Genomic DNA, 12,659 nt, shown 5'->3' with positions numbered 1-12,659 from the left:
TCTTTTACATGCATTTACATACCTAAACACACAGTGTGTAGGTGTGTATGCCTAAGTGTGTGTATATATTTTTTCTCTATATATGAAATCACATTCCACAGTCATTATTTGGTGACACTTTGGCAGGCTTTGGAGATCTTACCGTCAATCCACACAGATCTGCCTTATTCTTTTTTTGTGATTTATCAGCCTCTGCTAAATAGAATGAGTCCCAGAAATACCTCCTGGTATGGACTTCCTTCAACAGGGTGAGAGCAAAGAGACCCTAGAAAGAGTTTAAGGAAAGAGAAACATAGTCACCACAGGTGTCAAAAGATGACCCTAACATATTTGTAACAGGTTACATTTATTTCCTAGGTTTGCTGTAACAAAATACCACAAACGGAGTGTCTTAAAACAACAGAAACTTATTTTCTCACAGTTCTAGAGGTGAAAAGTCCAAAATCAAAGTATCGGTAGGACCATTCCCTCTGGGAAGGCTCTAAGGAAGAATCCTTCCTTGCCTCTTCCAGCTTCTCATGGTTCCCAGCAATCCTTGGTGTTCCTTGGCTTGTAGGAACTCCTATCTCTCCGTCCTCATATAGCCTTCTTCCCTGTGTGTGTGTGTCTTTGTGCATCTGTCCTCTTATAAAAACATCAGTGACTGGATTTAGGACCCACTCTAATACAGTACGACCTCATTTTAATTTAACTAATTATACCTGCAAAGACCCTATTTCCAAATAAGTTTACATTCTGAGGTTCCAGGTGGATGTAAATGGGGGGGGGCTATTCAACCTGATACACAGGCTTAAAGTTTCCAACTGAATAAAAGTGCCACTATTACTCAAGTGTCAAAAAGCTTAGTATTCTGTTTAGAACATATAGATCAAGTGCACTAGGTTCTGAGAGACTTTCAGTTGAGAAATTCAATGTACTGTCACAAAAGTTCAAACAAACTTAATTTCATTTCAGTTGTGAAAATGAATTTTCACCTCATGGACAGGGATGTAGAACTTCAGAATTTTAAGTAGAGGATCACAGTTTAACACACACAACCCCCCCCCCCCGCATTTTTACAACATAGCTGTAGCTTATGTCATTCTGTATCTTCACAATTTTGTACTTAGGTATTTTGCTTTAATCACGATCTATCACACACATCAGGGACAGGAATAAGATTATTTAAGAAGGAGCTAACCAAATGAATTCTAAGTTCAATGGTTATTTCTCCAAACTTTTCACTCTGGGAGTAGACAAGAGAATAATTTCAATTCCCCAGTGCTCTCATCTCATCCTTGGCAAGAACTCTCATGGTCCCTTTAGCACTTTCTGGTGAGGCACAGTTCATTACCTCCTGAGACAATCCACTTCATGTCAGGATGACAATTTCATCCACAAAACTGTCCTTAATGTAGGTTCTGTCATCTCCAGTGCTTCAGACTAGAACACAGAGGCTCAGAGAGGTAGGCATATTATGCAAACAGATGAGGAAAAGCTTGGAGGGATATCTATGAAAGGTTTCATGTAATTTTCTGTATTTTCCTAAAATATTACAAGTATAAGTGAACGAATTTTTTTAAGATTTTATTTTTAAGTAATCTCTACACCCAAAGTGGGGCCTGAACCTATAACCCCGAGGTCATGAGTGGCACACTCCACTGACTGAGCCAGCCAGGCACCCCAAAATGAATATAGTTTTAAAAACTATAATTATGGGGCCTTCAGTTCAAGGTCCCACAGAAAGTGGCAGAGCCAGGATTGGAACCCATTTCTAGACAACCTCCAGTGGGGGTAGAATTTTCTGGACTCTCTCCTAATGACCCTGAGCTCCAGCATCTCTTGTCCTTCCGGATCTCAGGGCTCCTTTCATTCCAGCTGGGCCTCCAGCTTTGGCCCTCATCCCAGAGAGCAGGATGAAGCGGAGGAGGACTTGATAGGCACAGGCCTCTAGGTCTGGGGCCTTGAGTGAATCCTGCACAGATGTATTCTCTGGGACTACTCCCGTTGCCAATCCTGATTCCTGAGGGCAGCCACCATGGCATTAGCCTCTGTATCCCTGGGACTAACATTTGATGAGAAGTTGGAAGAAGGAGACCCAGCACCAGGCAGCTTTACTAACTGTGTGATTTGAAGGGAAGGAGCTAAAGCGCTTCAGCGACAGTGGAGAACCCCTCAGCCTCGGGTATGTAGTGGATGTACGGGAGGCTTATTACCCTAATCATCGCTGTAGTCAGCTACGCCAAATGTGGGACCTCCCCCCACCTTCCAAGGCCAGTGATTGCGCCAGAGCCCCTGCGTGTTAGCAAGCAGGTGACGCTGTTGCTGACGGCCGGCTGGGGGTACGGCAGAGGAGAGAATGCTTTCCCTTCTGTACAGCCGGAACTGTCACGTGATCCTCCGCAACGCTGGCGGGCGTACCCTCTGTCCCTCTTCTTCTGTCTCCGGATACCCACGGGCGCGCGCCGCGTCCTCAGGCGCTCCGGGCTTCCCCGCGTCACCTGCAGCCAGGGCGCCCCCCGCGACGCAGCCATTCATGCCTTCTACAGAGCGCGCGCAACCCGAACCTCCAGGGCCGGGAGAACTGCGGGGCACCGGAGGCGCTTTGAGCTAGAGTTTCGACGCCAGCAGCAGGGGTGGGGGTCTACCCTAGAGCGCGCGCGTCGGCCCAGTTACCGAGATTCTTCCTAGGAGAGACCGAAATACACAGAGACTCAGGAGATGGTAAAGGTGGCACGTAGGTACGGGGGCCAAGCATGGAGACATACAGAAAGGCAGAGACACTTCTAAGAAACAGAAGTAGACAGAGACTGTAACACAAAGAGATCTGGGGCGCAGAAACAGATACAGACACAGAGAGATAGACTGATACATAGATAGGCAGACACAGACACAGACGGGCAGTCAAAGCAACACTCTAGAGGAACGGTTTAGGACCCAAAGACCAATCCGACACAAACGCGCCAACCGTGGTGACACCATCCACCCGCCCGAGCTATTCCCGCGTCCGCGGGTTTCGCACAGTCCATCTCACCTAACCGGTGTGGGACCTACCCCACCACCCCCAGCGTGTTTCCGGAGTCCCCCCTTTCGAATGCGTCCAGACTCCTGGCTTCTGGCCCCGCCTCCCAATTCCCGGTCCCCCTTCCTCGCCTCTAGGAGCGTCCTTGCCGGACCGTCCTCCCGCCCCTTGGGTGCCGGTCTCCCTCCCGCCCCCCACTCCCCAGTCCCGCCTCTCCCGGCCAGATTCTGCACTTGTTGGCCGGTACAAATCGTCCAGCCGCCACTCCCGCCTCGTGCAGGACCCTCCCACTAACACTCGCAGCCCTCGGGGACCTGCTGGGCGCTCTCCGGTCCGCCCCCCGCCCGCCCCGCCTCTCTTCCTCGGCCGGTGCCCGCCCCACCTCCACCGCGCCCCGCCTGCCGCGCTCTGCGGCAGTCGGGTGCTCATCGTCATTCCGCTCTTGCCGCCGCCGCCACCCCCGCCCCCCGCGCACCGCCCCCGCCCGGTCCCCGTCACCACCTCCGCCGCCGCCGCCGCCGCCTGCCCAGCGGCCCGGGAGGCGGAGGCGCGGGGGAGGAGGCCCCGCTTGGCTCCGCAGCCCCGGATGCTGCATGACTTCATCCTTCCGCCGGCTCCCCTGCTGAGCTAGGGCCGGTCCGGCAGCTAGCCCGCCGCCCGCGCCCCGCCGCAGTCCCGCGCCCACCCCGCGCCCGCCATGTCCGAGATCCTGCCCTACAGTGAGGACAAGATGGGCCGCTTCGCCGCCGACCCCGAGGGCTCCGACCTCTCCTTCAGCTGCCGCCTGCAGGACACCAACTCCTTCTTCGCGGGCAACCAAGCCAAGCGACCCCCCAAGCTAGGTCAGATCGGCCGAGCCAAGAGAGGTATGCAGCCGGGGCCCGGAGTCGCCGCTTGACCCAGAAACCCTTCGCCGGGCGCCCCCCGGCTGCTGTTCCCCGCCAAGCGCCCGCAGCTCTTGCCGCAGACCAGCGCAGCCAGCCGCTCGCCGGCCGGGGTTTCAGGGGGGGGGGTGTCCCCGCTGCAGTCTTATGTCCCTCTCTTCCCCTCTCCCGGGAACGCAGTGCCCCGGATTCGATGCTCGCCACCTCTGGAAGTAGAGCCCTGACACCCGGGCAAGGGGGAGGGGCCGGCCGGGGCATTTGGGGCTGCCTGAAGTGGGAACGTGGGGCGACCGGCCGCTTCTTCAGGATCAAAGGCTAAGTCGGTGGATGCTTCGGAAGAACCTTCGGGTGGGAAGGGACGTCTGACTGGAGAGAGGACGGGGGGGTCCGGGGATTCGGTTGTCCTCGTTGTTTGCATGGGGAGGGGGCTCTGTTGGTGCCAGCATCGGAAGAGGGGTTCAAGAGGAGAGAGGGTTCGGAAGAGGGTTGGACTAGGTGAAGATTCTGTTTGAGAAGGGGGTCTGTCGAAGAGGGGGCTCCCACGAGCGAAAGGATGATCAGCTCGGATGGAGGAGAGCTCAGGCGGCGGGAGGGTTTGGACTGGGAGGTTGAACTGCAGGTTGGAACAGGGGGGCGTTCCTCCATAGGGAGGGGAGGAGGGCCTGTGGGAACTGGGTTCCGCGGAGGGTCCAGTCGGCAAGAGAATTAGGATGCGGAGGGCACTGTGGCACGGGCATCCGAGGGGCGTCACTGGGCCACGGGAAATAGCTGTTCGGGGCGCGAGGACGCGGGGCCCATTCTCGCCGCCGCCGCCCCCTGAGGCCGCGCGGCTGACGCGCTTTCTCCCTGCGCAGTGGTGATCGAGGATGACCGGATAGACGACGTGCTGAAGGGGATGGGGGAGAAGCCGCCGTCCGGAGTGTAGACGCGCCGGCTCGGGCGGCGGGCTCCGGGCCCAGCCCCGCAGCGGCCAGGAGCGCGGGCCGGCTATGCGGCTGCCCGCGCCCCCCGCCCCGGCCCAGGCGCCCGCCGGCGGGGGCTGCAGGGCCGCGCCGCCTTCGGGTTGGAGTCGCTGCCGCCGCCGCCTGGCACTCCGGAGCTGTCCGCTTCAGCACCACGGCGGCGGCGGCGGCGGCGGCGGCGGCGCGGACTGGCCCGGAGCCCGCCGCAGCTCTCATGCACTTTAGAACCTCGGGCCGCAGCCCCACCCCGCACACCGGAACGGACACAGAGACCCGCGGCCCTCAGCCCCAGACTCGCCCCCTCCCGCACGGCTCCCCTGCCCCGCCCCTCTCCGGCCGGTCTGGTGTCGAACCGCGCGCGCAGCCAGGGATGTTTGGCTGCGTATTTGCATGAGCTTCCCACCTACCTGAGCCCAGCCCTCCAGGCCGCTCCCTGACTCCCACCCTGTCTGGCGTGACCCCAGCCTCAGCCTCTTTCTAAGGGACTTCCTCAGCACATTTGTATTTTTATATCCGACTCTTTGTTTACTGGCTCCCCTCATGGTTCGTGCCCCCACCCCCACCCCCAGTCTCGGCCACGCTCTTCTGCGCCTGGCAGATAGGATGGGTGTTGAGTCTGAGATGGAACAAGCCCCCAACATGGTAACCAACCACATGGCCAGTCTGCTCACTCTCTGGCAGACCCCTCCTCTCAAGGTATCACCTTCCAAGGGCCCAGGTCTGATTTTACCTTGGACCCCTGCATCCTGCCCCTGGGAACCAAAGTGAGGACTGCTGTGCACCTTTGGATGACACCTGTGGCCCTGGAGATGTTTTCAACCCAGGGGTGTCCTTTGTAAATGTTCTCCATCCTCACTGTACCAGGAGTGTGTGAATAAACACAGACCTCCCTGTGTGTGTGTGACCACTGTTTTGGTCTGCTCAGGACCCAGGCCAAGATGGCTCCAATCCCGTTTGGGGAGGGGGGCAGGTACTTGGGAGTCTCAGGCACAGGTTGCTGGCTGGGAAGGGTTGCCAAGGAAACAAGCAGGCCAGTCTGGCCTGAGAAGTTCATTACAATGTAGATTCCTGGGGTAAATAAACAATCTAAGCAGGATAGGAGACTAGAGTTGGAGCTGAAGCTGGGATCAGAAGCATAAAACAATCTTGATTCAAAGCCTGCACCCTCTGTTGGATAAATCCAGGTTGAATGGGGGTCGATAATAGGCCCCAGGGATGCAGGTCTCAGAGTCTGGCTGGCATGCGGAGGGGACGTGCTGAGCTTTGCCCTAGGGGATGAATCACTGGTGGTTCACTATGGTAAGGGAGGAAGTTGGGGAATCCAGGAAAAATCTGAGGAACCCAAGAAGGAAACCAGAAACCTGGGATCTGGGATCTAGTTTGACCTGGGCTGTATTGTTTCATGTGGGGTGCTCCCATCAGCTCTATCTTAGGCATGAGGCCTCTGGGATTGTGAGCACCTTGAATCAAACCCTAAGCCCTGAGTCAGGAATCCCAAGTACTTGAAGAGCCCAAGGCAGAAAGGCAGGAAAGGCCAGAGGACCATGCTTCTGGCCTCACAGCTGAATGGCACGGAGGAAGTCCTCGTGATCTGAGTCCTGGAGGAAGCAGGGTGTGATGGAAGGTCTAGGGGGTGAGAGGATCTGGGTCCCAATGGCCAGCTGGGCCACAGTGAGCTCTCTTCCCTTCTGCATGATGTAAAGATGGAAGTGGAAACCGCTGCCATAGGTTGCATGCCTTAGGGACCAGCTATATCGCGCTTGGGCATAGTGTCTGATCCGAAAGTGGGGAGCAGCTGAGGTCAATGAGATGAACCGACCTCCATGGACCAGCACCCGGCTCACCTGCAAGGCAGACAGAGAAGTCACTGGTGAGGAGTCCATCTCCAGGTTCTCAAAGGTCAGTATGGCCCCAGATACCCTTGCAGGTACCACCCTGCATCCTGCATGTAGCTCAGGGCTCTCCATGGAAAGAGTGAGTCTCCTCTCTGGCCCTAGTCATTCCATGGAGGTAGGGCTATATTCAACCCAGGCAGGACATAGGAATGATGTCAGGTGCAGGGGAACTGCTTTCCTGTCAACTATTCACTCTCCTGGTCTGTATTACCTATCCAGAACCTGGCTGCTACCTCATCCCTATGGCAACCCAGTAGCCAATCATCAGCACCTGTGAGCCTGGCCACTCCAGCCCCCTATAATCTTGACCCAGCTTAACCACCCCCCTCCTTCAGGTAACTGCAGTGCTGAAGGTGACCCACCACCTGCTCCAAACTATGCCTCCTTCCAGCCTCTGAGTTCTTTCAATCTCCTGAAACCCCAGTCTCCCGAAACCCATCTCTCGGTCTGCCCTCCTTTCTTGTTGCTCCCTCACCTCACTTAGCACCTGGTCCACAGTGTGGACACCCTCAGAAGACACATTCCAGGGATCCCGTTCTCCAGCTAACAGGGCATCCAGCGTGCCCTTCTCAAGCACCACGTCGAAGGAGCCACTGGGGAAGTCCAGGGCCCGCACATCCATGGTCTCCCAGCGCAGCGAGGGCACATGGGCGTAGCGAGTCTGCATCGCAGCCACCACTACTGATGAATAGTCCACACTGGTCACATCAGGGAAGCCTCCAAGGAACAGCTCGTAGCTCAGGGCGCTGTTCCCACAGCCTGGGGTGGGAAGGGTCAGAATGGGTGGCAAAAGGGCTAGGTTAGCTTTGGTTCTCACTTGCCCCAATTATCCATCCACTCTTGGCCGATTTGCTCTCAGCCTAAACCCTCCTGTATGGAAGGAGAAGAACCATGTACAAAAAAGCACAAGCCTTGGAGTCATACAGACCTGGGCCCATATCCTGCTCTAACATTCTGAGCTGCGCAGACTAGGGGCAAGTTGTTTTCATACCAGGAACTTGGAATTTCCTATTCAGAAAAATGGAGATAGCAATACCTAGCCTACATGCAGAATGTGATATGCTAAATTTAAAAACTAAAGGAGCTGGGGAGTAGCTGAAGGTGTTCTGAACTTCTGAGTTCAAAGATCTAGATTCTGTCAGCCATGGCGAGTCATTTAACTCCAAGCCTGTTCCCTCCTACTCAGAGTTGGGATACTATTAGCATCATTAGGACCATCATATTATTATTAGGATACTAGTAGTATTATCCTAATCCCTAACCTCTCAGAGAAGCTTTGATATCAGCCCTGGGAAGACATCATGTTAGGGGTTACTATCCTACTTCAGTTTCCTGGGGCAGAATTAGCAAATGTAGGGGAACTCGATGGGGACACACAGTAGGGCCGATTCCTTGTAATTCCTTAATATATTAAGCACTACATTTGGGTTCTGCAGATGAATACGGAGCTCATGCTCTGGTGGGAAGAAAAAATGTACGTTCATGCAATTGCCACATAATGCGATGAGAGTTTCAGTAGGGACGGGCTGTGAAAACACATAGGATGGCTCCTGTCCCCACCTCTGGTGGGGCGACCAAGGCTTTCATGGAAGTTGACAACCAATCAGAGTCTTGAAGGACCCTAACACTCTGGTGGGAAGTTCCTGGAAAGCAGTTCCAGAGGGCAGGGTATGGGGATAGAAGGAGTGGAGGTTAGAAGACAGGATCCACAACACGGTAGATGTGACTTCCTAAGATGGCATGCTGGATCTCGTGTGGTCAGTCTCAGCCTAGGAATGGAGCTGGAGGACAGTTCTAGTGGCCCCACAGGTGATCCCCAGCTCTTGGGATTAGATTGCTCTTAATCCCCATTTGCCTCCTAAGAGGATCATGGGATCAGCTGTTAGGATAGCCCTAATCTAGCAGGGCTTGGCACTTGAACAGGGCACCCAAAGGCTGCTGACTGGTCCTCAGTTGCCCCTTTCTGTGTTCCTCCTCAGACCCTACAGCTGAGAGACAGTACTATCTTGCCTGGGAAAACCCAGTTTGTGTTTTTCCACACTGGAACCATAACAAGCCTGGGGAGATATACCACATTGGTGAGAGGTGAGGGTAGCTTTACAATAGACCCTAAGTGAGTTCAAGATGAAATCCCAGTGGGTTCTCTGACCCACGATCCCCTCACCATCCCACACCCGACCTCATAGGCCCTCAGAGCTCTGCCCAATGGTGGACAAACCCAAATTTCCTTCCTTTTTCCCCCTTGGTACAGGAATGGCAGCTTCCAAGAGAACTTTACTAAGGATGAAGGGAGAACAAAGCCCTCCCACAGAGCCAATCACGCTTACAAAGCAGTGATTTCTCAGTAATTGAAGGCTGGCAACGAAGAAGGGGCCTGGGAAGGCCACTGCCTTCCTGCGTTAAGCTTTAGGGAAGCAGCGCCCTGGAGAACTGAGTCACATCCAAGAACTCATTACACGGGAGCCCAGAGCCATGTGCATGCTATCCCAATACCAAGAGACAGAGGTGTAAGCCTAAATACCAATTCATTAACTTATTATAGGAAAAATAACCATCTTAGGGACTGAGCAGTTTGTCAATCCTCTCTGGTCAGTCCCTTCTCTCTCTATAGGAAATATGAACTGAAGCCAAATTAGGATCAGAAGCACAGAATCTAACAAGGAGAGAGAATCAGAGTTGCGTGATATTGGCAAAGCTCTATGAAGAGCCATAGGTACCAGACATACAAGCCCTCAGGCAGGGTACTCTGTTCTCTGGACAGTCCAGGAGAAACTGTCCCCTGACTCCCATTTTCAATAACAATGATAGCTAACAGTCACCAAACACTGGGTCCTATGCTAAGCACTTTATAAGAATTACCTCAATTTATCTTCAAGGTAGCTCCATATAGAAGATACTGTTATTACCATTACCATGTTCTCAATGGGGGATAATGAGGCTGCCCAAAGTGGATAAGGAACTTTCCCAAGGTCACACAATCAGTGATAGAGCCAGAATTTGGATACAGGTCTATCTCACACCAGAACCAGAGCTCTTAAACCACTATGCTACACCATCTCGCAGTTTTCAAGAGGTCTACTCACCTTCAGTAGTAACATTCTGTCTTTAGCTACATCAGCATGACCATTAGGCTTTCAATCACATCATTCACAATGTGGCCATTTTATCAGTCTCAACAGAGTTCAGATGCCTCTCTGTGCCCATCTGTGTTGTGCAACAAGAGAAACAGAAGCTCTGGAGTAGGATAGCACCCTTCAACAATTACTTGCTGCATGACAATAGTGGCCCCTGTCAGTGCTCTGACTCAATCCCCTTGGAGTGCTCCTAGGTTTTGTCATACGTTTGCTTTTGACATTTTGCATCTCTGACACTTCAGGCTGAAACTACCCTCAGGGAGGTTTTGCCTATGATCACAATCCTGCTTGGCCTTTTCCCCTCCCCTGTTCCCTCACACTCTTAACAATTTCTCCTGCAACCACTTTCCTAATAAATGACTGGGACATGAATCTTCACCTTAGGGTGTGCTTCTGGGGAATCCAACCTGAGACAATGACCTAGAGCAAGGTCACCAAATCCAGCTTGCCACCTGGTTTTTGTTTTTTTTAATAAAAAAATTTTTTTAAGATTTTATTTATTAGAGAGAGAGAGAGAGCACAGGCAGACAGAGTGGCAGGCAGAGGCAGAGGGCAAAGCAGGCTCCCTGCCGAGCAAGGGGGCCGATGTGGGACTCGATCCCAGGACGCTGGGATCATGACCTGAGCCGAAGGCAGCCGCTTAACCAACTGAGCCACCCAGGCGTCCCTTGCCACCTGTTTTTATAAAGTTTTACTGCTACACAGCTATTATGTATCATTCACTTCCGTATTGTCTGTGGCTGCTTTTCCAGTAGAGCAGCAGTCCTGAGTAATGGTGATGGAAACTAAATAGGCTGCAAAGCCTAAGATATTTACTACCTGGCCATTTTCAGAAAAAGTTTACCAACTCCTAACCGAGAGTAAGTCTTCTAATAATTATCACTCACCTCTATGGGTTGTTATGAGGACTACATATGTTAGAAGGGCCCCAGCACACTCTCTAGAACCTGCCAGGTGCTGAATTTACGTTTGCTTGAGGTGGAGTGTAACATAAGGTATTCCCAAGTTTGTAGGTCCTGTTCTTAGATTTGGGAAATCTTGCCAGGAATGTGTTCCTCTCATTTTTAGACTTTTCTCCCCTCTATCTAGAAAAGGGTACCTCCCGGTCTGGCAGATTTTATTCTGCCAATCACTAGCATGAGAATCGGTTGTGGGCCTGTTGAAACTATAGAATCCCAAGGCCCATTTTAGACCATCCCTAGACTTTCAGGGTAGGGTCCACCTTTCCAGGTGATTTTGATGGATACCAAAGCTTGAAAAACATAGGAGATTTATGGTAAATTTATAAATAAATACAATGGTTTTAAAGCAAACAATTCAAGAGAGTTTTTACCTCTGGGGAGAAGGGGTTTGGGGGACCATGCAGAAAACCTTGAATATACATGGGGCCTTTTATGTTGCTAGGCATTGTCCTAGATAGCTTTCATACTTAATCATTTAAAAAAGACAATAAATAAGCGCTCTTATTTTTTAAAGGCCGAGAAAATGAAGGTGCAGAAATTTAGGTGTTTTTTCCATGACTCCACAGCTAAGATTCTATGCTTTTGCCCATGATTCCACAGCTAAGGTTACATAAGCAAAGATTCCAACATAATTAACTGCCTCCAGCGTCCAAGTTCTTAAGCACCAGTTATACGTCCTTTCTAGTCCTAGGAATTTTTTTTTTTTTAAGATTTTATTTATTGGGGCGCCTGGTGGCTCAGTGGGTTAAAGCCTCTGCCTTCGGCTCAGGTCATGATCCCAGGATCCTGGGATCGAGCCCCACATTGGGCTCTCTGCTCAGCAGGGAGCCTGCTTCCTCCTCTCTCTCTCTGCCTGCCTCTCTACCTACCTGTGATCTCTCTGTCAAATAAATAAATAAAATCTTTAAAAATTAAAAAAAAGGTTTTATTTATTTATTTGACAGAGAGAGAGAGAGAGACCACAAGTGTCAGGTAGGACTGGGAGTGTGGAGAGAGGTCTCTCCAGGTGACAGTGGCTTCCGGTGCCCATTGGCGCTAACAGATAAACGCTTGGCATCATGCTCGAGGTGCCTGAACGTTCCTAATCCGACTTGAGCTCGTAGTTCCATTTCTACAAGTGAATCTGAAGCTCTGAACGGGTTCACAACTTGTCCTAAGTCATACAGCCAACTAGCGATGGGAATTGAACTAGATCCTCTGAGCTCTCCAGTACTCGAGGTTGTCTCCTCGAGAGTCCGGAACAGGGTCCTAGAACACCTACAAACTCAGACTCATAAACTGTCTTTCTCCGGCGAGGGGCGGAGCTTGGGCTAAGAGACTCTCTTGGCTCCCGCGGCCCTGGCGAAATACTGCCGAGATGCTGAGGGTAGGGGATCTTGGCTCGTGAGAGGGACAAACAGACTCTGGAAAGCGGAAAGGGCCGGGGCGGTTCCAGCCCGCTCCATTTGGGGTGGGGAGCTCCGGGACTACCCACCTAGCACGAGGATACGGTCTTCGGGCCGCAGCTCAGGCTCCAGGAGGGCACGGAAGGCGGAGAAGTCCCCAAACCACTCGTAAGGCGCAGAGTTAGCCGCATTCCGGTAGCGCTGGTCCCAGTACTGAACCTCGCGGTACCTGCAATTCTGCTCTGGTATCTCCGGCGGGGGCGTTGGGGCCGGTGGAGAGGCCATGCTTGCTGCTTCAGGGCCGCCAGGGTACACCGCCAGCACCTTTGGACCGGGCTTGGCGCCGGTGTAGCCAATAGGCACGGTATCACTCGGGAGGCGTGGCCCTTGTGTCTCCGCCCACCACCTGCAGTTGCTCAACACAAACACGTGGAAC

The 12,659-nt window shown here is 52.8% G+C and overlaps 2 protein-coding genes across 2 annotated transcripts; one reads left to right on the top strand and one right to left on the bottom strand.

Moving 5' to 3' along the window:
• Window positions 1-3,698: 3,698 nt before the first annotated feature.
• Window positions 3,699-4,810, top strand: CAMK2N2 (calcium/calmodulin dependent protein kinase II inhibitor 2; the record flags this gene model as incomplete). Its single annotated transcript, XM_080803785.1, has 2 exons — window positions 3,699-3,867; window positions 4,740-4,810. The coding sequence occupies 2 exons, from the start codon at window positions 3,699-3,701 to the stop codon at window positions 4,808-4,810; spliced, it is 240 nt and encodes a 79-aa protein (XP_080659911.1).
• Window positions 4,811-5,356: 546 nt separating this feature from the next.
• On the bottom strand, window positions 5,357-12,650 carry EEF1AKMT4 (EEF1A lysine methyltransferase 4). Its single transcript, XM_080816222.1, has 3 exons — window positions 12,313-12,650; window positions 7,218-7,501; window positions 5,357-6,691 (listed from the first exon to the last, which is right to left on the bottom strand). Exons 1-3 carry the CDS (start codon window positions 12,506-12,508, stop codon window positions 6,404-6,406), a joined length of 768 nt encoding a protein of 255 aa, XP_080672348.1. The 5' UTR covers window positions 12,509-12,650; the 3' UTR covers window positions 5,357-6,403.
• Between the last annotated feature and the right edge of the window lie 9 nt (window positions 12,651-12,659).

This window comes from Martes martes, assembly GCF_963455335.1.
Source record: "Martes martes genome assembly, chromosome: 1".
Lineage (NCBI taxonomy): Eukaryota > Metazoa > Chordata > Mammalia > Carnivora > Mustelidae > Martes > Martes martes.
Note: the sequence above shows the minus strand (reverse complement) of the source record. Positions and strands in the feature narration are given on the sequence as shown.